Genomic DNA, 21,193 nt, shown 5'->3' with positions numbered 1-21,193 from the left:
ACCCAGAGAATTGCTGAGGGTACACTTTCTTTTTTTCTTTCTTTTTGGCTTTATTTTATTTTGGCAGAGCACAAGCAGGGGGAGGGGCAGAGGGAGGAAGAAAGAGGGATAAGCAGACTCCCTGCTCAGCAGGGAGCCTGCTGCCGGGCTCCATCTGGGACCCTGGGATCCTGACCTGAGCCGAGGCAGACAGCGAAACACCGAACCACGGAACCACCGCCTGAGCCACCCAGGCGCCCCGGAGGGTACACTTTCTTGGATCCTCCGATTCTAGGATGCTGCGGGTGCACTTTGTTTATCCATGACAGGATAATCGGGAAAACGAAAGTGCTAGGTATATATGCTGCTTTTCTATAAGATTTTATTTAATTATTAATGAAGGGCACCCCGGGTGGCTCAGCAGTTTAGCGCTGCCTTCAGACCAGGGCCTGGTCCTGGGGACCTGGGATCAAGTCCCACATCGGGCTCCCTGCATGGAGCCTGCTTCTCCCTCTGCCTGTGTCTCTGACTCTCTCTCTCTCTGTGTCTCTCATGAATGAATAAATAAATTTTAAAAAAATAATAATTTTATTAATGAGAGATACAGAAAGAAAGGCAGAGACACAGAGAGAGGCAGGCTCCATGCAGGGAGCCTGATGTGGGACTCAATCCCGGATCTCCAGGATCACACCCTGGGCTGAAGGCAGATGCCAAACCGCTGAGCCACCTGGGCATCCCAAATGTGCTGCTTTCAATGTGTAGTTACTACTGGCCAACAGCCTCATACATGTGTTATTTCCTCCATAGGCTGGACGAGTGGACCAATAGATGTCACAAACCTGTTAGGTGTTAATCCCCTCAGCGTAAAGTTTCCCTTTCCACAGGACTAAGGCTCTGAAAAAAATGTTAATTAATAAAATCTTTAAAAAAAAAAAAAAAAATAGGGCAGCCCCGGTGGCCCAGCGGTTCAGCGCCACCTTGAGCCCAGACTATGATCCTGGAGCCCCTGGATCGAGTCCCACATCAGGCTTCCTAGGTGGAGCCTGCTTCTCCCTCTGCCTGTGTCTCTGCCTCTCTCTCTGTCATGAATAAATAAATAAAATCTTAAAAAAAAAGAAAAGAAAAAAACGAAAATAATGTTAATTGACACATTTTCAAAAAGCAATTTGGTAATGTGTAGCAAGAGCTGTAAAAATGTTCATACTTTTTGACCCAACACCCTCACTTCTGGGAATGTGTCCTAAGGACATTCTCCAAATGATTGATACAAAGACTATGTAGTAACATGAAATGTTAATGATGTAATGATAAACAAGTCTGGAAGAATTGACCAAGAAATTGGCCAGAGAAAGTAGTAGTTGTGTTAGAGTAATGAGTTTATTGAAGATTATTTTTCTCTTTCCCAAGTCTTACATGTTAGAATGTTGACTTTACCCTCCTCTACCACTCAGGGTTAATCATTCAGAAACCTGGCAGAAACAATACTCAGAATAGTTGATGAAAATTTAATAAAGGAACTGTTCCCTGTTTCCTGTCCTTTCCACTCTGGTTTCTGCAACTCTCAGTGAGTCACTCAACCATTACTGAGCACCTACTTCTTGTCTAGAGGGAGGCAGGCTTTCAAGTACATAAGTTGTGTTATAAATGCAATAATAAGTAGTGTGTTATAAGGAGCACGATGAAAGCAGTAACTATCAGGAGGGAGGTGTGAATCCAGGAAGGCTTCAAAGGGATGATTGGAGGGGGCCTGGGGGGCTCAGTGGTTGAGCGTCTGAGTTTGGCTCAGGTCATTATCCTGGGTCCTGGGATCTAGCCTGCTTCTCCCCCTGCCTATGTCTCTACCTCTCTCTGTGTGTCCCTCGTGAACAAATAAATAAATAAAATCTTTTTGTTTTTAAAGAGGGATGGTTGGTTTCTGTTCAGCTTTGAAGGTTGCCTTCCAAGACAACAGGGCCACGACGCGTCCAGTGGCAGAGAAGCCTGCGACAGCATGATGCCTTTAGGAAGTCACATCTAACTCTGCGGGGCTGGAAGGACCATTGTGTGGGTGTGAAGGAACTACGGAGAGCAGGCGTTAGATCGCGCAGGGCTCCGTGCTCCAAATGTGCTCTGTACTTGGGAGCTATCGTCACATTTGCGTTTTAGAGAGGTATGGGTCTGGCCTCGGCAAAGACCGGACGGCAGGCGCAGGCATGGAAGCAGAAAAGGGTGAAGTCTTGGGGCGTCGGCTGGGTCGGCCGGCAGATCCCCCTTCTCCGCTCTGGCGCCTCCTGGCCGCCGCCGGGCCAGCGCCGCGCCTCCCGGGATCCCCTCCCCGCGGCTCCCCGGGGCCCCCGCGGGCGGCCTGCAGCGAGGCGCGGGGGCGCCCTGCCTGGGTGGTCTCCCGCCCCGCCCCCCGCGGCGCCGTCGCCTAGCAGCGGATCCGGCCGCGCGGCCCCGGGTAATTTGCGGACCCTCAGCCAATCCGAGTGCGGCGTCCCGGCCCGCTCCCTTTTTCTGCAGCCAGGGACGCCTCCCCTCCGCACTGCGCTCGCCACCTCCAGCGGTGCGGGCCCGTAGCTGTGCCTGCGCCCGGGCCCGTCGCCCCCGCCGCCGCCCCGCCCCGCCCCCGCCGCTCACCCACGCCGCGGGCCCCGACGCGGGGCTCCTGGGCAGGGGTCCCAGGCCGGCTTATGGGGAATCCCAGATAACGCGGGTTGGGGGCGCCCACGCCCCCCATCCCCGCCGGCATGGCCCGGCCGCCGCCGCTCCAGGAGCTGCCCCCTGGCTATACAGCCCCAGCTCGAGCCGCGTCGCCCCAGGTGAGTGGAGGGGAAGCCTGGGGAAGAGACCCTGAGCCCGGGTCTGTCACTCCGCAAGGTGTGATGTCGCCCAAGTGCAGGGTTCTAGCCCCGGTTAAGCGTGTGCGCGCTTCTGCGTCTCCTGGGCATCTGCCCCGTGAGGGTGTCTGGGTCTCACCTCTGTCCACCTGAGAACAGACGTGTGCGTGTGTGTCCTCCTCTCAGGAGACGACCTGCGCTTTCCTGGGGTGTGTATTGGGTGGGGGTTAGGAATAGAGTCAGATCTTTTCCAGCTTTGGGCCTGTGTCCGTGTAGGTCCCACCTGTCCTGCATCCAGAAGCCAAGAACCTGGGGCTTGGCAGAGGGTGTCCCTAAGGATAAAGGGGGAGGATTCACGCATCATTGCAGTAATGCCTGGCTGACCCTTCTCTCTCCATCCCAGATCCCAGCCGGGAGCCTGAAGGCTCCACTCTGGCTTCGCGCTTACTTCCAGGGCCTGCTCTTCTCTCTGGGCTGCGGGATCCAGAGACACTGTGGCAAAGTGCTCTTCCTGGGCCTGTTGGCCTTCGGAGCCCTGGCACTGGGTCTCCGCGTGGCCATCGTTGAGACAGACCTAGAACAGCTCTGGGTGGAAGGTGAGTTGTGGACACTAGTCATGGACTTGGGTATGGTGAGCCCCAAACAAGAGCAGGGTGAGGACCTGGCGGCCGAGTTCTAGTGGGCTCAGCTCTGGGTCTGGGGAGGGTACCTGCCCGCCAGAACCTGGGCATCTGGGAGTAGCTCCCTCTTACACCTGTAAATAGACATTTGCTGATGGGGGGAGTCCTGTGAATAGGTATATAGAATAGTTATCTGCGAGTTTGTGTGTCTGTTTATTTAGCAATTCTTGCCAACTTTTTATGTATATTTTTTACTACATGGCAGGGTTTGCAAAGACGGCCAAAATCTTTCAGTATCAAGGAAAGTAAAATATGTGCTGGGATAAAATACACTATAGAATATAGAACAGAGTATGATTATGATGAAGAAGAAGAGGAGGCAGAGAGAGATCACACCTGACCAGGAGAATCAAGAAAATTACAACTGGGATGGGGAAACTGAGTAAATTTGCTGGCAGGCCTCAGTGGAGAGGTCCCATGCACCTAGAGTCCCATCCACCTAGGCCCCCTACAACCATTTAGTGGGGGAAAAAAAAATGGCACCGGGTCTACACTTTGAGGCAACAGCGATGTCAAATGCAACCAAATCCTCACTTCCTAATGGAATCATTAGATAAAAGTGATTTCTTATTAATAATTTTAGCATAACTCCCCTGTCCAGGGGCTCAGTGTCATATGCTGGCCCTTGATTAGAGTCACCCTCTCCTCTGTTCTTTCCTGGGAGATCTGCATTTGTGGGTTCCCCCAAACCTCCCCCAGCCCTGGCCCACACCCGAAGGCAGGGCCAGGTTAGAGTCTCACACCCTTGAGTTATTTCAAATGCTGGCAAGCCCTAGGATGCAGAGCAGATGTTTCTTGGAGCCTGCCTGCCTGCCTGTTAGGCTCTCACACCCCATCCCCACCCTACCCCAGCCCTCTGCAGGCTCACACATACATACACACTCCAGGCCAGCCCTGGGGTCCAGAGCAGATGTTTCTCTGTGCCTGCCTGCCCCCAGCCCCAGGACACACATGTGCATACATGCACATACACATACCCCCACCCACACTACTGCTGCCTGGGTGGTCCCAAATGACTGCTGGATTTCCTGCCACAATAGAAGCTGTCTCCCCCGTCTTCTTCCTTCTCCATTTCCCAGATCTTTCCCATCTAAACACCGCTTGAACCTCCACGTTCCTCATCTTCTCTCCTACACTCCAGCATAGGACAGGCTACATCCCACCAGGTTTTTTGCTGCTGTTTATAGTGGGGTGATTGGTGGTAGCCAATTGCTAGGGCTTTTCTTTTTTTTTTTTTTTTAAGATTTTATTTATTCATGAGAGACACAGAGCGCGCGCACGCGCACGCGCGCGAGAGAGAGAAAGAGAGAGAGAGAGAGAGAGAGAGGCAGAGACACAGGCAGAGGGAGAAGCAGGCTCCATGCAGAGAGCCTGACATGGGACTTGATCCCGGGTCTCCAGGATCAGGCCCTGGACTGAAGGCGACGCTAAACCGCTGAGCCACCCAGGCTGCCCCTTCCTTTATTTCAGAATACTGCTGTGTCCCGTATCAGATAGGGCTGGGATGAGGTAAAAGCAGTGACCCTGACCTGAACTTTTTTCTGTACATCTGTAGTTGAAGCTTCTCCCAGCAATGCCCTCGGCAATGAGGAGCTGATCAAGGTGAGGACTGAAGAGTATTCTGTGTTCCTTTCCCGTTTTGCTAGTACAGAAAGCAAAGAAAGAAGCAGGACACTGGACATCAGAGTTCTGGACCAGAGTTCAGGGTCCCCTTGAGCTTTGCCATGGTGACAGACAAAATGTGACTTGTCTTTCCTTTTTTTATTTTATTTTTTATTTCTTTTTATTCATTTATGATAGTCACACACACAGAGAGAGAGAAGCAGAGACATAGGCAGAGGGAGAAGCAGGCTCCATGCACTGGGAGCCTGACATGGGATTCGATCCCAGGTCTCCAGGATCATGCCCTGGGCCAAAGGCAGGCGCTAAAGCGCTGCGCCACCCAGGGATCCTAATCTTTCCTGATCAGTTTTATTTATTTATTTATTTTCCTGATCAGTTTTATTTATTTATTTTTTTCCTGATCAGTTTTAAAGCTAAAAGGCTCAGAGATAGATTGATCTCTAAATAACTTAAACAAAAAAAAAAAAAAAAAAAAAAAAACACAAACATATAGCTAAGCTAGTACTTACAGGAACAGTGATAGAAATGGCTTGAAACTGGAGCTGTCCCTGAAACCAAGGGGCCTGTATCTAGAAGGCAGGGTAGAACATGTCAATTGGTGGAACCACTATCCACTCAAAACCCCAAGGCTAAAACCTCGGGAGTGACCCTCAGTTCTTCTTGCTTACCTAACCGGTTATTAAGCCAGCAAATTCTTCTTTCTTAACCTCTCTCACGCAGACCCCTCCCTTACACCCTTGTGGCCGTTGCTCTAGTTGAGGCCTTTCTTGGTCTCTGGTAGTACACTCCGGATTGTATCATTTAATATGCTTTTAGCCACATGAGAAAGGAAAAGAAAAGGAAAGGAGGACCGGAGGAAGGAAGGAAGGAAGGAAGGAAGGAAGAAGATTGATTTATTATCCCGTGTCACAAGAAAGCTGGTAGTAGAAGTAGAGAAGTTCCAGGATGCTTAATTCAGCCATCTGAGGCCATCAGCAAGGACCCAGGTTCTTTCTGTCTTTCTCCTCTGCCTTCTTCAGCATGTTGGGCTTTTCTCCTCAGGCTTATCACCTCCTTGTCCCAGATGGCTATGGCAGTGTGGTCCCTTAATGGAAGTGAAGAAAAATTTACCAGAAGCCCCACAGCTGACTTCCCATTTAGTCACTTTGGCAAGAACTGCGTAGCATCCTATGCCTAAACCCTCCACTTGGCAAATGCAGTGGAATTACTGCAATTGACTAATCAAATTTCACCCCCTGAGGCTGCGGAGGGATCCAGCTTCCCTGAATCACTGGGCCTTTCAGAGGATGGCCAACAAAATCAAAGCATTAAAGAAGTGACCAATCTTCTGCAAGCCTCACTTCCAATCTGCTTCCACACTGCCCTCCTGTGGTGTATCTAACTCTGGCCAAGTCAGTACCCTGGTTAGAGTCCTTCCACTACTTTCTACTAGGTTCTGGGGAGTCTCCAGAATCAAATTCAAGCTCCTTAGCACACATTCTAGGCCCTCTGCAACCTAACTCTTGACTTCTTCTTCAGCATTGTCTCTGCCTCACTCAGCAATGCGGAGCCTTTGACAGTTCCCTACACTCACTTGGTCCAGAATGCCTTTTCCTGACTTCTTCCCCTGGCCAATTCCTATTCATTCACAACTCAGCTCCAGAATATATTGTTAGGTGATGAAAAAGTTAGGTCATCTCACTTCTCTGCTCAAAACCTGCCATGGGTCCCCATTCACTCAGAGAAAGCCTGCATCACTACAATAGCTTACAAGCCCTCACATGTAAAATTTCTGGACCAAAGATTGAACATTTCTCAGGGTCTGATACCTATTACAATATTGCTTCCCTCCAAATATCATACCAAATTACACTCTGGTGGTAGGTTGGAGTGCACTCCCTAACCCTAACCCTAACTCTAACCTGTAAGCCAGCAATGAGGGCTATCTCTCTCTTTTTTTCTTTTTCCTAATTTGATAGATGATTATTTGTTGCTGCTTTAATTCATATTACCTATAATACATATTACCATTATAAGATTACCTATAAGGTGGGTTCCTTATCCATAATGGCTAACAGGTTATATTTCACCTTTTATAAAGGTACAAGAGTTGTTAACAGATGTGTTGATTTTGAGGTCTCCTTCCCCCCGTTCTCCTACTTTTTCCCCACTCAGTCTTTTTTCACTCCAGTTCTTTCTAATTTTTCTGTCCCACAATCTGTCTTCTTTAAGATTTTATTTATTCATGAGAGACACACAGAGAGAGGCAGAGACATAGGAAGAGGGAGGAGAAGCAGGCTTCATGCAAGGAGCCCATTGCAGGACTCGATCCGAAAACTCCAGGACCGTGCCCTGAGCCGAAGGCAGACATTCAACCACTGAGCCACCCAGGCATCCCCCACAATCTCTTTTCTAGCAACTATTAAATAATAAATAATAATTCCTTCTCTCTTCCTTCTTTGTGCTGTTAGGCAGTTTCCTAAGTACTTTGCCTGCATTGATTCTGATTCTACCAAGGTGGGCCTTGTCCCCATTTAACAGATGAGGAAATTGAGGGCAGGGAGACAAGTAATTTGCCCCAGGCACAGACCAGGTGTCAGAGCCAAGGCCCAAAGCAAGGTCTGTACAGAGCCCCACGCTCCCCCTTACACCTGCTGTCTCTTCTTGCCCCACAGTACACCCCAGGCCATCTGTCCTCATGTCTGTCATCATCATTATTGTCAGTTGGGTGTACTTTTCTCTTCTCCTTTTTTCTAAGGATTCTGTATTTTCTTTGATGTTGTACTTTACGTTTTCTGTGTTTCTTTCTCTTGCTTTCTTGATGGCTCTTTCTGGGTTCCTTCCTTCTCCCGTGCCTCCCTCCCCTCAGCAGACTCACCATGAGGAGCTTATTTCTCACTCCTCCTGTTCCTCCTTGTGGCAGCTCTGGCCTAAGCCTGGTGAAATAAACACTACAGTGCAGGCCTGGAGGAAGGAGTTGGGAGTCAGAGAAGGAAGAAGAACGTGGAAGCCTGCAACGTGGCTGTGGGAGATTACCTTCGTGAGGGAGGGCCAGGAATGTGATCTGAGTGGGGAAGTGTGAGCATCTGGGTCAGTCTGTGTCAAGGGGTTACAAGGGGTGTGCAGCTCTCATGACTCAGGAGATTACATGGGTTTGAAAAAGAGATAGGGGAACATGATGATCGCGAGTGGGGCTGGAGTCTTAGAGAAGATGCGCATGCGGGCCCCAGGGGTATCAGTGACCCAACAGGAAGAGGCCCCAGACAGGTGGAAGCACAACTGGGCCCAAAACCAGACCAAGTCCAGAAAGCTTCAGCGGTGGTTTGGCCCTTGCCCTTGGCCTCCTTCAAACCACCGTCAGGCCATAGCCCCTCACAGCAGCCCTGCCCGCTCTCCTCCCCACACCCCTCCCTGCACCCCTCCCTGGTACAGAGCATGACCCTGCACCAGCACAGTGCAGGACTCGAGGGGTGCCGAGATCAAGGAGACTAAGGCAGGCTTGGCACTGGGCCTCCCTGTGGCCTGGATGGCGAGACTGAGGAAGGGGATCTGGAAGCCTTTCTTCCCCTTGGCTCCCATTGATGTCACCTCCCCAGGCTACATGAGCTGATTCCAGGTATTTCGCACATGAGCAGAGGCAGGCAGCACCAACCACACTGACTGTCCGACCCTCCCCCTCGCCAGTGCCACCACAGGGCCGTCATTACCAGACCCTGCGTCCCTTCCTCAAGCACTGCCTGAGACAACCCAAACCAGGAACAAGCCCTAGCACCACCCGGTATTTTAGGAGGCCCTCCCGATGGCAGCCTCCCTATTAATTTTGTCCCTCGTTGTCTTCCTCACCAGGGCACAGAGGGACTGAGTGATGACCCCCTTACCAGGATACTTCCCTAACCCCAGCCCTGGCCCAACTCCTACTGACCTCTCCTTTTGAAGTTGATTGCCCCATCTCTAGCCGACCTGATTCGTCTTCAAATCTTAGACCACACAAGAATTCCATAGAGCCATCCAATGAGGTCTCTCCCTTCCGTGCAAAGCTCCAGAGTGCCAGGAGCCTGGGGAGTCAACATGACCATCGGGGGGGCAGAGCAGGGGCTCCTCTCAGGGCACTTCTCCCGCTCGTCCTGGGAGGCCTCGGCCAGCTGGGGTCGGCCTTCCCCCAGAGCTCTGGTCCACCAAGGCTCTTCTCCCCCAGCTTTCTCTCTCTGCTCTGGCAGTGGGCAGCCGGGTGAGCCAGGAGTTGCATTACACCAAGGAGAAGCTGGGGGAGGAGGCTGCATACACCTCCCAGATGCTGATACAGACCCCACGCCAGGAAGGGGAGAACATCCTCACACCCGAGGCGCTCGGCCTCCACCTCCAGGCAGCCCTCACTGCCAGTAAAGTGCAAGTATCACTCTACGGAAAGTGAGTCTGGCTGAGTCCCCAGCCGCTGGGAGTGAGGCACGCTGTGGCTGGGCTGCTGTGCGAATCCCCCTCTTGCGCTCATCTCTCGTGCCCCGGCCATTTCAGGTCCTGGGATTTGAACAAAATCTGCTACAAGTCAGGGATTCCCCTAATTGAAAATGGAATGATTGAGCGGGTGAGTATCCTGAGCCTGGGTCAAGGGGGAGCCTCTTCTGCAAGCAGGAGAGGGTTCTGAGAGATGAGGAGGGTAAGGGGGGTGGTCACAGAGAGCATCCCGCAGAGACTGCGGAGGAAGGAGCCCAGAGACAGGACTGATGTGGCCTGGGTGTCCCCGGCAGATGATTGAGAAGCTGTTTCCGTGCGTGATCCTCACCCCCCTCGACTGCTTCTGGGAGGGCGCCAAGCTCCAAGGGGGCTCAGCCTACTTGCCGTGAGTGCTGCCCAGCCGCCCCCAGGCCCTGCTTCACTGGGGAGAGGGCGGGAGTGAGCTTGATGACCAGAACCTTCCCGGGGGCCTGGCCCCTCGTGAGGCCAGGGCCAGAGCACAGGCTGCCCCAAGGCTCATTCCACATCCCCCCCTTCCTCCGAAGGGAAGGCAGACTTATTTAGACAGAATAGAACAAAGAGAAGAAAAAAGGTCCCCAGAAAGAGCCTTTTCCCCAGGAGAGGTAACTGGGTGTCAGCTAAGCCGTCGGGTCAGCAGGAAAGCCTGTCAGAGGTGCCACGTGGGTGCCCACGTGGTTATATATTGGAACCCAAGGTAGACGGCTTGGGAAGGGACCCCGTGGGGCTCTTCTGGGCCTCTTCTGCACCTGAGTACTGTCTGTCCTCATGTCACCCCAGTGCAGCAACCTCGTGGGCTCCTATAGCCTGGAAGGTTCTGGGAAGCTCAGCATTGCAGACCCTTCATATGGAGGGATGCATGAGGAGCTAGGAGGAGGGTGGGGTGCAGCAGGGATCCCCAGCTGCATTTTGGAGGGTGGGAATTGATCCTTTATCCTCGCCAACCACGGGCTCTCCCCTCAGCGGCCGCCCTGACATCCAGTGGACCAACCTGGATCCAGAGCAGCTGCTGGAGGAGCTGGGGCCCTTTGCCTCCCTCGAGGGCTTCCGGGAGCTGCTAGACAAGGCACAGGTGGGCCAGGCCTATGTGGGGCGGCCCTGTCTGCACCCTGACGACCTCCACTGCCCGCCTAGTGCCCCTAACCATCACAGCAAGCAGGTGGGTTCCAGCCAGGCTTACCAGAGAAGGCTATTTTACTTCCCTTTCCCCGTATATTCCTCGGGTCTGGAGAGCAGGTGGTGCTCTGTTACCCTGCCCCCACTGTGCTAGATGTCTAGAGTGTTCCCTTCCCATTCAGTTCTCCTAAGGAACCCTCAAGTCATATATGAATCCCTTTGTGCTTCTCTAAGCCCAGAAAAGCTGGTCTTTATCCAAATAGATTTAATCTTTTTTTAAGATTTTATTTATTTATTCATGAGAGACACAGAGAGAGGCAGAGACATAGGCAGAGAGAGAAGCAGGCTCCCACGGGGAGCCTTATGAGGGACCTGGTCCCAGAACCCTAGGATCACAACCGGAGCCAAAGGGATCCCTGGGTGGCGCAGCGGTTTGGCACCTGCCTTTGGCCCAGGGCACGATCCTGGAGACCCGGGATCGAATCCCACGTCAGGCTCCCGGTGCATGGAGCCTGCTTCTCCCTCTGCCTGTGTCTCTGCCTCTCTCTCTCTCTCTCTGTGACTATCATAAAAAAAAAACAAAACAAAACAACCGGAGCCAAAGGCAGACACTCAACGGCTGAGCCACCCACGTGTCCCTAGACTTAATCTTTAAAAAAAAAAAAAAAAAAAAAAAGATTTATACATAGAAACTGAGGACAAGCTAGCTAAGCACAAGTATCTTACCTAGCTTCCCTGTCTCTGTGGCCCTGTGAATGTGAACCTTTTTCCAAAACCCACCAAAGTTATCCCAGCTCTTCCCCCAAGCTTATTTCCAGGCCTCTGCTTCCTCTGGTGGCCTCCTCTCCGCAGGACAGCTGTTCACTTTCAGGGTAGGCGAGAAGCTCAGGAGAATAGTTATCTAGACTTCAGGCTCCAGAGCCCGTGGCAGACCGGGTTCCCGGAGGTCCCAGCCCGGGGACGCCCAGTTACCCACAGCCGGGGTCTTGACCCCTCTCCTGTCCCCCTCCAGGCTCCCAACGTGGCTCAGGAGTTGAGTGGGGGCTGTCACGGCTTTTCCCACAAGTTCATGCACTGGCAGGAAGAACTGCTGCTGGGAGGCATGGCCAGAGACCCCCAAGGACAGCTGCTGAGGTAAGGCCTCCCTGGGGGCTGGTGCGGGGGCCGCAGGCGTGGGAATCCACACTCCCATCTAGGCGGTTCCGCCCAAGCCCGTCCTCGCCCCCTCTGCTTGTTGAGGCCAGCTCTGACCCCCAGTTCTCCACTACCCTTGCCAGGGCGGAGGCCCTGCAGAGCACCTTCCTGCTGATGAGTCCCCGCCAGCTGTACGAGCACTTCCGGGGCGACTACCAGACGCATGACATCGGCTGGAGCGAGGAGCAGGCGGGCACAGTGCTGCAGGCCTGGCAGCGGCGCTTCGTGCAGGTCAGTGTGCGGATGGGCGAGGGCGGTGCCCGAGGCTGCTCCCTTCTCCTGCCCCTCAGATCCACCCTGTCTCTGCAGCTGGCTCAGGAGGCCCTGCCTCAGAATTCATCCCAGCAGATCCATGCCTTTTCCTCCACCACCCTGGATGACATCCTGCATGCTTTCTCTGAAGTCAGTGCTGCCCGTGTGGTCGGAGGCTATCTGCTCATGGTGGGTCCTGCTCCTGGCGCCTTGCCCCGGCCTCCACCCAGCGCCCACCCCGAGAACCACCGTCCAAGACTGTCCTCTCTCCCCACAGCTAGCCTATGCCTGCGTGACAATGCTGCGCTGGGACTGTGCCCAGTCCCAGGGTGCCGTGGGCCTTGCAGGGGTGCTGCTGGTTGCCCTGGCAGTGGCCTCGGGCCTTGGGCTCTGCGCCCTGCTTGGCATCGCCTTCAATGCCGCCACTACCCAGGTACCCCAGGACCGTGGGGCAGACTCGGGGCCCCCAGTGAGGCTGCTCAGTCGCTCCAGCTTCTCACCCCTGTGCCCCTCCAGGTGCTGCCCTTCTTGGCACTGGGCATTGGCGTGGATGACATATTCCTGCTGGCACATGCCTTCACAGAGACTCCACCTGGCACCCCTCTCCAGGTAAGGCTCCATCCTCTGGAGCAGTTCGGCATAGGCTTCAGAGCCTCTTGACTGGGGCATCCAGGTGGCTCAATCGGTTGAGCATCCAACTCTTTTTTTTTTTTAATTTTATTTATTTACTCATAAATAGACATAGAGAGAGAGGTAGAGACACAGGCAGAGGGAGAAGCAGGCTCCCTGTGGGGAGCCCGATGCAGGACTCGATCCGGGGACCCCGGGGTCACGCCCTGGGCCAAAGGCAGACGCTCAACCACTGAGCCACCCAGGTGTCCCAGCATCTGACTCTTGATTTCGGCTCAGGTCATGATCTCAGGGTCATGGGATCGAGCCTCATGATGGGCCCTGTGCTCAGCAGGGAGTCTGCTTGAGATTCTCTCCCTCTCCCTCTGCCCCTTCCCCTGCTCATGCTCCCTCATGCTCTCTCTTGCTCAAATAAATAAATAAGTTTTTTTTTTTAAAAAAAGGGCCTCTTGGCTTAAGTGACCTTAGGCTAGTAATTAACCTGCCTGTGCCTCAGTTTCCTCATCTGTAAACAGTGGTGATGGTAGTGCTTGTGTGGCAAGGGTGTTGTGAGGGTCGGAGATAACTCCAGCTGAATGCTCGGGATGGTGTGTGTGACACGTGTGTGGGACTCCATAAGCAGGAGCCGCCGTGTGGTTATTGTCCCTCCTCTGCCATCCCAAGCTCCCACGCCTCCCCCTCGCTCTACCTTGAGGACCCACGGCTCCTCCCCTGTCCTGGCAGGAGCGCACAGGCGAGTGTCTGCAGCGCACGGGCACCAGCGTCGCGCTCACGTCCATCAGCCACATGGTTGCCTTCTTCATGGCCGCCCTGGTTCCCATCCCGGCCCTGCGGGCCTTCTCCCTGCAGGTGAGGCCTCAGGGAAGGGCCCAGGCTCGGGGTGAGCGTGAAGGGGGCCGCTTCATCCAGCCTCTGTGTCCCTCCTGTCCACCCCCAGGCAGCCATAGTCGTTGGCTGCAACTTTGCAGCCGTGATGCTTGTCTTCCCAGCGGTCCTCAGCCTGGACCTGCACCGACGCCACTGCCAGCGCCTCGACGTGCTCTGCTGCTTCTCTAGGTACTGTCCCTGCGTCCCCACCCTCACCCCAGGCCTCTCCTCCGTGGCCCCAGCATTTCCACAGAACCGTCACCCCCACTCTCTGCCTTTTCCAGTCCCTGCTCTGCGCGGGTGATTCAGATCCTGCCCCAGGAACTGGGGGATGGGACGGTGCCAGTGGGCATCGCCCACCTGACCGCCACGGTTCAAGCCTTTGCCCACTGCGAAGCCGGCAGCCAGCACGTGGTCACCATCCTGCCTTCCCGAGCCCGCTTGGTGCCCCCACCTTCTGACCCGCTGGGCTCTGAGCTCTTCAGCCCAGGAGGATCCACACGGGACCTTCTAGGCCAAGAGGAGGGGACAAGACAAAAGGCAACCTGCAGCTCCCTGCCCTGTGCCCGCTGGAATCTTGCCCATTTTGCCCGCTCTCAGTTTGCGCCCTTGCTGCTCCAGTCACACAGCAAGGTAAGAGCCTGGCCCAGGAGAAGTTGGGCTGAGCCCAGGCAGGGTGAGCAGCGTGGTCTCTGGGCCCCACCCCGCCACCTGAGGCCGCGGCTGTCCCTGGGCCTCCAGCTTCGTCACCATTCCCCACAGGCCATCGTGCTGGTGCTCTTCGGGGCTCTCCTGGGCCTGAGCCTCTACGGAGCAACCTTGGTGCAGGACGGGCTGGCCCTGACGGATGTGGTGCCTCGGGGCACCAAGGAGCACGCCTTCCTGAGCGCCCAGCTCAGGTACTTCTCCCTGTACGAGGTGGCCCTGGTGACGCAGGGTGGCTTTGACTACGCCCACTCCCAACGCGCCCTCTTTGATCTGCACCAGCGCTTCAGCTCTCTCAAGGCTGTGCTGCCCACACCTGCCACCCAGGCGCCGCGCACCTGGCTACACTATTACCGGAACTGGCTCCTGGGTGAGAGGCAAGGAAGCAGGCAGAGAGGGCGGCCGCGGGCCGAAGGCCCGGGGACCACAGGCTAACACGCCCTATCTTGTTCTCCCCTAGGAATCCAGGCCGCCTTTGACCAGGACTGGGCTTCTGGGCGCATTAGCCGCCACTCGTGCCGCAATGGCTCCGAGGACGGGGCCCTGGCCTATAAGCTGCTCATCCAGACCGGGGATGCCCAAGAGCCTCTGGATTTCAGCCAGGTTGGCAGGGGGCTGGCAGGGTCAGGACACAGAGGGGCTCCAGGCCCAGGGGCCCTGGCCTTCAGCGCCCTCTGCCTCTGCAGCTGACCACACGGAAGCTGGTAGACAAGGAGGGGCTGATTGCACCTGAGCTCTTCTACGTGGGGCTGACCATGTGGGTAAGCAGTGACCCGCTGGGCCTGGCGGCCTCACAGGCCAACTTCTACCCCCCACCTCCCGAGTGGCTGCACGACAAGTACGACACCACTGGGGAGAACCTTCGCAGTGAGTCCCGGGCAAGGGGAGCCCAGCAAGAGCCCCGGCCTGGGCCCACACAGGCCCTTCCCTAAGGCCCTGCCCGCTGCTCCCCGTGCTCACTGGCCACCCTCCCTCTCTCCCTGCCCACCCTGCCCTCCGCAGTCCCGGCGGCCCAGCCCCTGGAGTTTGCCCAGTTCCCCTTCCTACTGCGTGGCCTCCAGAAGACTGCGGACTTCGTGGAGGCCATCGAGGGGGCCCGGGCAGCATGCGCCGAGGCAGGCCGGGCCGGGGTGCGCGCCTACCCCAGCGGCTCCCCCTTCCTCTTCTGGGAGCAGTATCTGGGCCTGCGGCGCTACTTCCTGCTGGCTATCTGCATCCTGCTGGTATGCACTTTCCTCGTCTGTGCCCTGCTGCTGCTCAACCCCTGGACAGCTGGCCTCATCGTGAGTCCTCGCAGGGAGGAGGCAGGAGAGACCCGTGGCTCCCCGGCCCTGCCCTGCCCTGTCCTGCCCATCACCCCTTCTCCCAGGAGCCCTGGGTGAGCCCTGCCTTCCCCAGGTACTGGTCCTGGCGATGATGACTGTGGAGCTCTTTGGCATCATGGGTTTCCTGGGCATCAAACTGAGTGCCATCCCCGTGGTGATCCTTGTGGCCTCTGTGGGCATTGGTGTTGAGTTCACAGTCCACGTGGCTCTGGTGAGCACAGGCCCTGGGGGAGGGTGGACCAGCTGATTCAGTATTCCACAAATATTTTTCAAGCACCTACTATGCACTAGGTATCCCTTAAGAATTGGTTCCAGCCCCTGTTCGGGCACTCGCCTCAAAAAATGGGGGAAATATAGGGGCACCTGGCCAGGTTGATTTGTAGAGCATGTGACTCGATCTCAGGGCCACGAATGCCAGCCCACGTTAGGTATAGAGATTACTTAAATAAACAAACAAAAGGAGAACCGGGGATACAATAGCAATACAGACGGACTTTACCTTCAAGGAGCTTCTAGTCTAGAGTGTAGACAGAAAGGAGGAACACGTATATAAAATAAACGGCCATTGCAGCATAGAAGTGGGGACAAAGCCTTGACCAAAATGGGGACAGAACGGAAGGTGAGGAAATGAGAACCAGTAATTCTTTGGGATGGTTTTACTGTGAAGGGGTCAGAGAAGTGGGGTGGCAGCTGGATGACGATGGGGTAAGGACGGATTCTTCCAAGACAGAAATTCTTTCAAGACAGAGTGTAGAACTAAGGCAGGCCCGGCCCCTCCCAGAGCTCCACAGTCCCTGGCGAGGAGGTGGGGGAGCGGGAGTGGGAGCCACAGACCGCAGGGAGCGCCATCCCAAACCTGGCTGGGCCCCACAAACAGAATGGCCCTGTTCTGATGATGATGGGAACGTATATCCTCCGGGGGCGGGGGTGGGGGAAGTCAGCATACAGAGAAGTACAAAGAATTAGGGATCCTCTGAAACCCCATCCTTTTTTTTTTTTTTTTGAAACCCCATCCTAACAAATAACTCTGACCACTTCGTATCTATCCTCCTGGACAAACCGAAGAGCCGGAGAGCAAACACTAGGCTTGGGAGCAACTCTGCCTTTGTACCCCCGACTTGGGCACACCACGTGGGTGCCTGCGTGTGGCTCTTTCAGCTAAACTTTATTTACGAACACAGGGGGCAGGCCTTGTTTGCCAGCCATTCTAGAACTCTCTGTTTCCTTTTGTTACCTAAGTAGCTCGTGTTCCTGGAGGGTCCCGGGATCCCTGGGGGCCGATGAGGGGCTGGGGGCAAGGGTGGCCAGGGGGCAGCTACAGGCCTCTTTCTGCCCCCAGGGCTTCCTGACCACCCAGGGTAGCCGGAACCTGCGGGCTGCCCACGCCCTAGAGCGCACATTCGCCCCAGTGACCGATGGGGCCGTGTCCACGTTGCTGGGTCTGCTCATGCTTGCTGGCTCCAACTTTGACTTCATCATACGGTAGGGGGAGCTGGGCCTAGGGGTAGGGCCCGGCGCTGGCTGCAGGGGCCATCCAGGTGACTGCCCCACCCCCCACAGGTACTTTTTTGTGGTGCTAACTGTGCTCACTCTCCTGGGCATCCTCCATGGGCTCGTGCTGCTGCCTGTGCTGCTGTCCATCCTGGGCCCCCCACCAGAGGTAGCCACCCCCTCCCCCTGCTCCCAGCCCAGGGGGTGGGGTGGGACAGGCAAGGGAAGAGACAGAGCCAGGACAAAATGTTCTCAGTGGCCAAAAGACAGGGCTCACCTCACAAGGACCCTCCCCATGAGGTCCTCGGAGGGCAGCAGCCTCTCCCTTTGCCCCAACACCATGGTCCTGGCCAGGAAAACTTCAGTTTTCCTGGCTTCTTTTTGGGGCTCACTTAGCATTTAGGGTCCAGAGCAAGGTGCCGGGCTTGTCCCAGACCTTAATATCCTGTCCCTTGCCAGCTCCTGTATCCTATGGAAGCCATGGTGATGCACCAGTGAGCTGCTGAAGGGGACTGAGGTCCTGGTATCCCTGGGCTCAGTGGACCTGTGTCTCCCCCAGGTGGTACAGATGTACAAGGAGAGCCCAGAGGTCCTCAACCACCCAGCTCCACGAGAAGGAGGGCTCAGGTGGGGGTTGCCCCCCACCCTGCCCCAGAGCTTTGCCAGAGTGACTACCTCCATGACGGTGGCCCTCCACCCACCCCCACTGCCCGGTGCCTACATCCACCCAGCCTCTGACGAGCCCACTTGGTCCCCTGTTGCCACACCAGCTGCCAGCAGCTCCAGCAACCTCAGTTCCAGGGGACCATGTCCAGCCACTGGGTGAAAGCATCCGAAGCATGGAGACCCTGCTAGGGCCACCTGAAGTCACTGGGAAGCAATGGGGGGGGGGTGCTACTGAAGGCAGGATGACACCTGGGGAGCCCTGCTGCTGTGTCCGCCTGCATCCCCTCTCCTGCCTCAGCCGTCACGGACCTCCCTGCTGTCCACAGAACCGCCCTGAGTAGGCTCGGAGCGCCTTGCACACCAGGCTCTAGTGCCCGCGCCGGCGGGGGGCGGGTGGAGCCAGCAAACCAGGTGGCCTGTCCGGCCTCTCCCCCTCCCCAGCCCTGCGCCCCGGGGCCCCTAGCAAGCCAAGACTGGGGGGGCCTCCAGCACCCTCTGCTAGGCCTGGCCCCCCACTGCTTGCCAACTCCGGAGTACGCAGCTCCGTATCTCTGCCCACATCCTACCACATAAATTATTTATATGAAGATGTTTATTTTTGTAGTTTGTATAGATGTTAGCTACACTGAAAGTTTTATTTTTAAAGAGTGAAATATATTCTATATGAACTCCTCTCAAATGACTGGCTCTTTTCTTTTGAACAAAGGGGAGTTTGCAAGTAGAGGTGTCATGGCCTACGTTCCTGGGGCTGCTCTAGTCCTAGGAGGGAAAGGCCCCAGGTTCTAAATTTTTGTCCCATAACTTTGGCCTATTTATTCACCTGGGAAGTGAAGATGATGTTCAGCAAACATAATACTGGTCGTAGAGTTGAGAACAGGACTGGGTCAAGGGCTTGGTAGACGAAATGATACAAATGTTTTCATTGTCAAACTACCATGTGGCTCTTTTTTTTTTTTTAAGATTTTATTTTATTATTTATTCATGAGAGACACAGAGAGAGAGAGAGGCAGAGACACAGGCAGAGGGAGAAGCAGGCTCCATGCAGGGAGCCTGACATGGGACTCGATCCCTGGTCTCCAGGATCAGGCCCTGGGCTGAAGGTGGCGCTAAACCACTGAGCCACTCAGGCTGCCCCAAGAACCCCGTGTGGTTCTTAGAGCGGCCGTAATCCAGCCCTGCACACATCCCCGGACTCCTCTCCCACCTTTCTGTTTCAGCATCATGGGGGGCATGGGTACAGGGTCAGAGCCAGGCAACAGGTGAAGGTGAAGCTGGGATGGAAATAGCAGGGTCTGGGGAGATATTTTAGGAGTTTTACTTCTAAGCCAACCTCCAAGGCTAGAAGCCTCTGCAAGTTAGCAGTCTGGCGCCCCAGGGGCATCTCTGGCAGCACAGTCAGGGGATTGGTGGGGGAAATGTTCAGAAATTGAGATGGTGCTAGCAGCTAGTGAGGTGCTGTATTTAGGCTCTTGGTTTTGTGGTGTCCTACAGCCCCACGGTACAGAGGCCTTGAAGATTCTGGCCACGCCCCTGAGCTGGAACACAGCACCTCAGCCTAGGAACTGGGGGAGGCCTTTTGTTGCCCTTCCCCAGCTATTCCAGGGCTCAGTCTCAAGAGACACAGATATTCTCCCTTGTGTCCAGCCACCCACTCACCAGGAACAACCCCACCTTAAGAGCACCGCCTTCTCACATCCCACCCACCAGGCTAAAGGCCAGGAAATCACGTTCTGTCTAAATGTGAGATGAATTAATTTAATACACAAACCTTCAGCAGTTGAATCAACACTACAACGCCTTGGGCAGCCCCGGTGGCCCAGCGGTTTAGCCCCGCCTTCAGCCCGGGGTGTGATCCTGGAGACCTGGAATCGAGTCCCGCGAGTCCCCCATCGGGTTCCCTGCACGGAGCCTGCTTCTCCCTCTGCCTGTGTCTCTGCCTCTCTCTCTCTCTCTCTCTCTCTCTCTCTCTCTCTCTCTGTCATGAATAAATAAATAAAATCCTAAAAAGGGAAAACAAACTACAGCGCCTGAAAAGACCTAAGAGAAATGAATAATTAGCTTTGAACCTAAAGTGGGGCGTGCATCCACCACGTGCAAGGGATGGGGGCAGGATTTCAGTCTGCTCGTGTCTGGGTCGTTATTGAGGGGCTTCTGGGTGGAGCAGGAGAGCTCACTGAGCTGGAATAGTGCAAAAGATATCAGCCAACAACAAGCTGACACAAGCAGAGTGGCCTAGGAAACCTAGCTAACATCATTGTCTCAGTGTCTTCATCTGTGAAATGGGAAGATTAGAGCCTATCCTGTAGGGTGCTATTTTTTTTTCTCATTCTTTAAGATTTTATTTATTCATGAGAGACAGAGGCAGAGACATAGGCAAGGAAGAAGCAGGCTTTCCTGCAGGGAGCCTGATGGGGAACTCAGTCCCAGGCCCCGCCCTGGGATCACAACCTGAGCCAAACAGATGCTCAACCACTGAGCCACCCAGGTTTCTCATGATTTTTATTTTTTTAAATCTTTTTTTAAAAGATTTATTTATTTATTCATAATAGACAGAGAGAGAGAGGCAGAGACAGGCAGAGGGAGAAGCAGGCTCCATGCAGGGAGCCCGACGACTTGGGACTCAATTGATCCGAGGTCTCCAGGGCCACGCCCTGAGCCAAAGGCAGGCGCCAAACCGCTGAGCCACCCAGGGATCCCCCTTTTCTCATGATTTTTAATGAAATCACTGATGTAAGGAAGAGCCCAGCATCTCCCCGGTGCTCTCTGGTTTTGTAGTTTGTACAGATACTAGCTGTGCTGAAGGTTTCGGCTCCGACCCTGATACACAGAAGGGTGCCCTGGTGTGGCAGCAACTGAGCTGATCCCAGGCACTTGAAGTTGGGCCATCCCAAGAATGGTCAGTCCAGGGGCACGAATCACATTCAGTCTCAGAGACAAGTCCTGGGGTGTGCCGGGCAGCCCACCCTGGGTGGCATCACGGACAGGATGAAATTTGAGCCCCTTCCAGGTGCAGCTCTCTGTAGCCTCGTGCTCCCCGGCACTCCTGGGGCCCAGCCAGACCACCCCCCTCATTCAGGCGCACCACACCCTAGGCAGGCCAAGGCTCCCTGAGCACCCCCCATCATTCACCGGACTGCACCCTCTTTTCCTCCTGGATGGAACAGCCAGTAATATAAACCGGATGCCACCTCCTGCAGGAGGGGTCGTGACCTGCCTCCCAGGAGGTCCCGGGGTCCCCGGGTGTCTTTGCCCTAGCGCTCCTGCTCTGTCCCGGGATGGGGGCCGGGGGATCGCTGCAGGTTTGCCATTAGACGGCACCCCAAGCACTGGGACTAACAACCCCAGCCCCGGTATAGGGCCGGGCACCAGCGGGGAGCACTCCTCACTGGGAGCAAGC

At 55.1% G+C, this 21,193-nt stretch overlaps 1 protein-coding gene across 8 annotated transcripts; it reads left to right on the top strand.

Moving 5' to 3' along the window:
- Positions 1-1,145: 1,145 nt before the first annotated feature.
- Positions 1,146-18,503, top strand: PTCH2 (patched 2). 8 transcript variants are annotated; one of them, XM_041739167.1, is made up of 22 exons: positions 1,151-2,780; positions 3,202-3,394; positions 9,298-9,487; positions 9,593-9,662; positions 9,826-9,917; positions 10,514-10,709; positions 11,679-11,800; positions 11,944-12,301; positions 12,390-12,545; positions 12,629-12,721; positions 13,466-13,591; positions 13,680-13,798; positions 13,894-14,242; positions 14,372-14,508; positions 14,597-14,691; positions 14,775-14,917; positions 15,001-15,181; positions 15,317-15,597; positions 15,713-15,850; positions 16,979-17,121; positions 17,200-17,299; positions 17,690-18,503. In XM_041739167.1, exons 1-22 carry the CDS (start codon positions 2,709-2,711, stop codon positions 17,954-17,956), a joined length of 3,621 nt encoding a protein of 1,206 aa, XP_041595101.1. In that variant the 5' UTR covers positions 1,151-2,708; the 3' UTR covers positions 17,957-18,503. The 8 variants fall into 8 exon arrangements, 7 of the variants coding, with proteins under 7 accessions (XP_041595104.1, XP_041595103.1, XP_041595102.1 ...); XM_041739166.1 differs by having other exon boundaries at positions 1,153-2,780; positions 11,944-12,091; positions 12,170-12,301; positions 14,372-14,684; positions 17,690-18,502; XM_041739168.1 differs by having other exon boundaries at positions 1,150-2,780; positions 14,372-14,684; positions 17,590-17,826.
- The last annotated feature ends 2,690 nt before the right edge of the window (positions 18,504-21,193 follow it).

Source organism: Vulpes lagopus, chromosome 23 (assembly GCF_018345385.1).
Source record: "Vulpes lagopus strain Blue_001 chromosome 23, ASM1834538v1, whole genome shotgun sequence".
Taxonomy (NCBI): Eukaryota; Metazoa; Chordata; class Mammalia; order Carnivora; family Canidae; genus Vulpes; species Vulpes lagopus.
Note: the sequence above shows the minus strand (reverse complement) of the source record. Positions and strands in the feature narration are given on the sequence as shown.

What these genes read in the sequence shown, in the direction of transcription:
- PTCH2 (XM_041739164.1), top strand. Translation starts at nt 2,709, where the DNA reads ATGGCCCGGCCGCCGCCGCTCCAGGAGCTGCCCCCTGGCTATACAGCC. An exon ending in AGAACAGCTCTGGGTGGAAG is followed by an intron (nt 3,395 to 9,297) that starts GTGAGTTGTGGA and finishes CTGCTCTGGCAG; the next exon opens with TGGGCAGCCGGGTGAGCCAG. An exon ending in AGCCTCTGGATTTCAGCCAG is followed by an intron (nt 14,918 to 15,000) that starts GTTGGCAGGGGG and finishes CTGCCTCTGCAG; the next exon opens with CTGACCACACGGAAGCTGGT.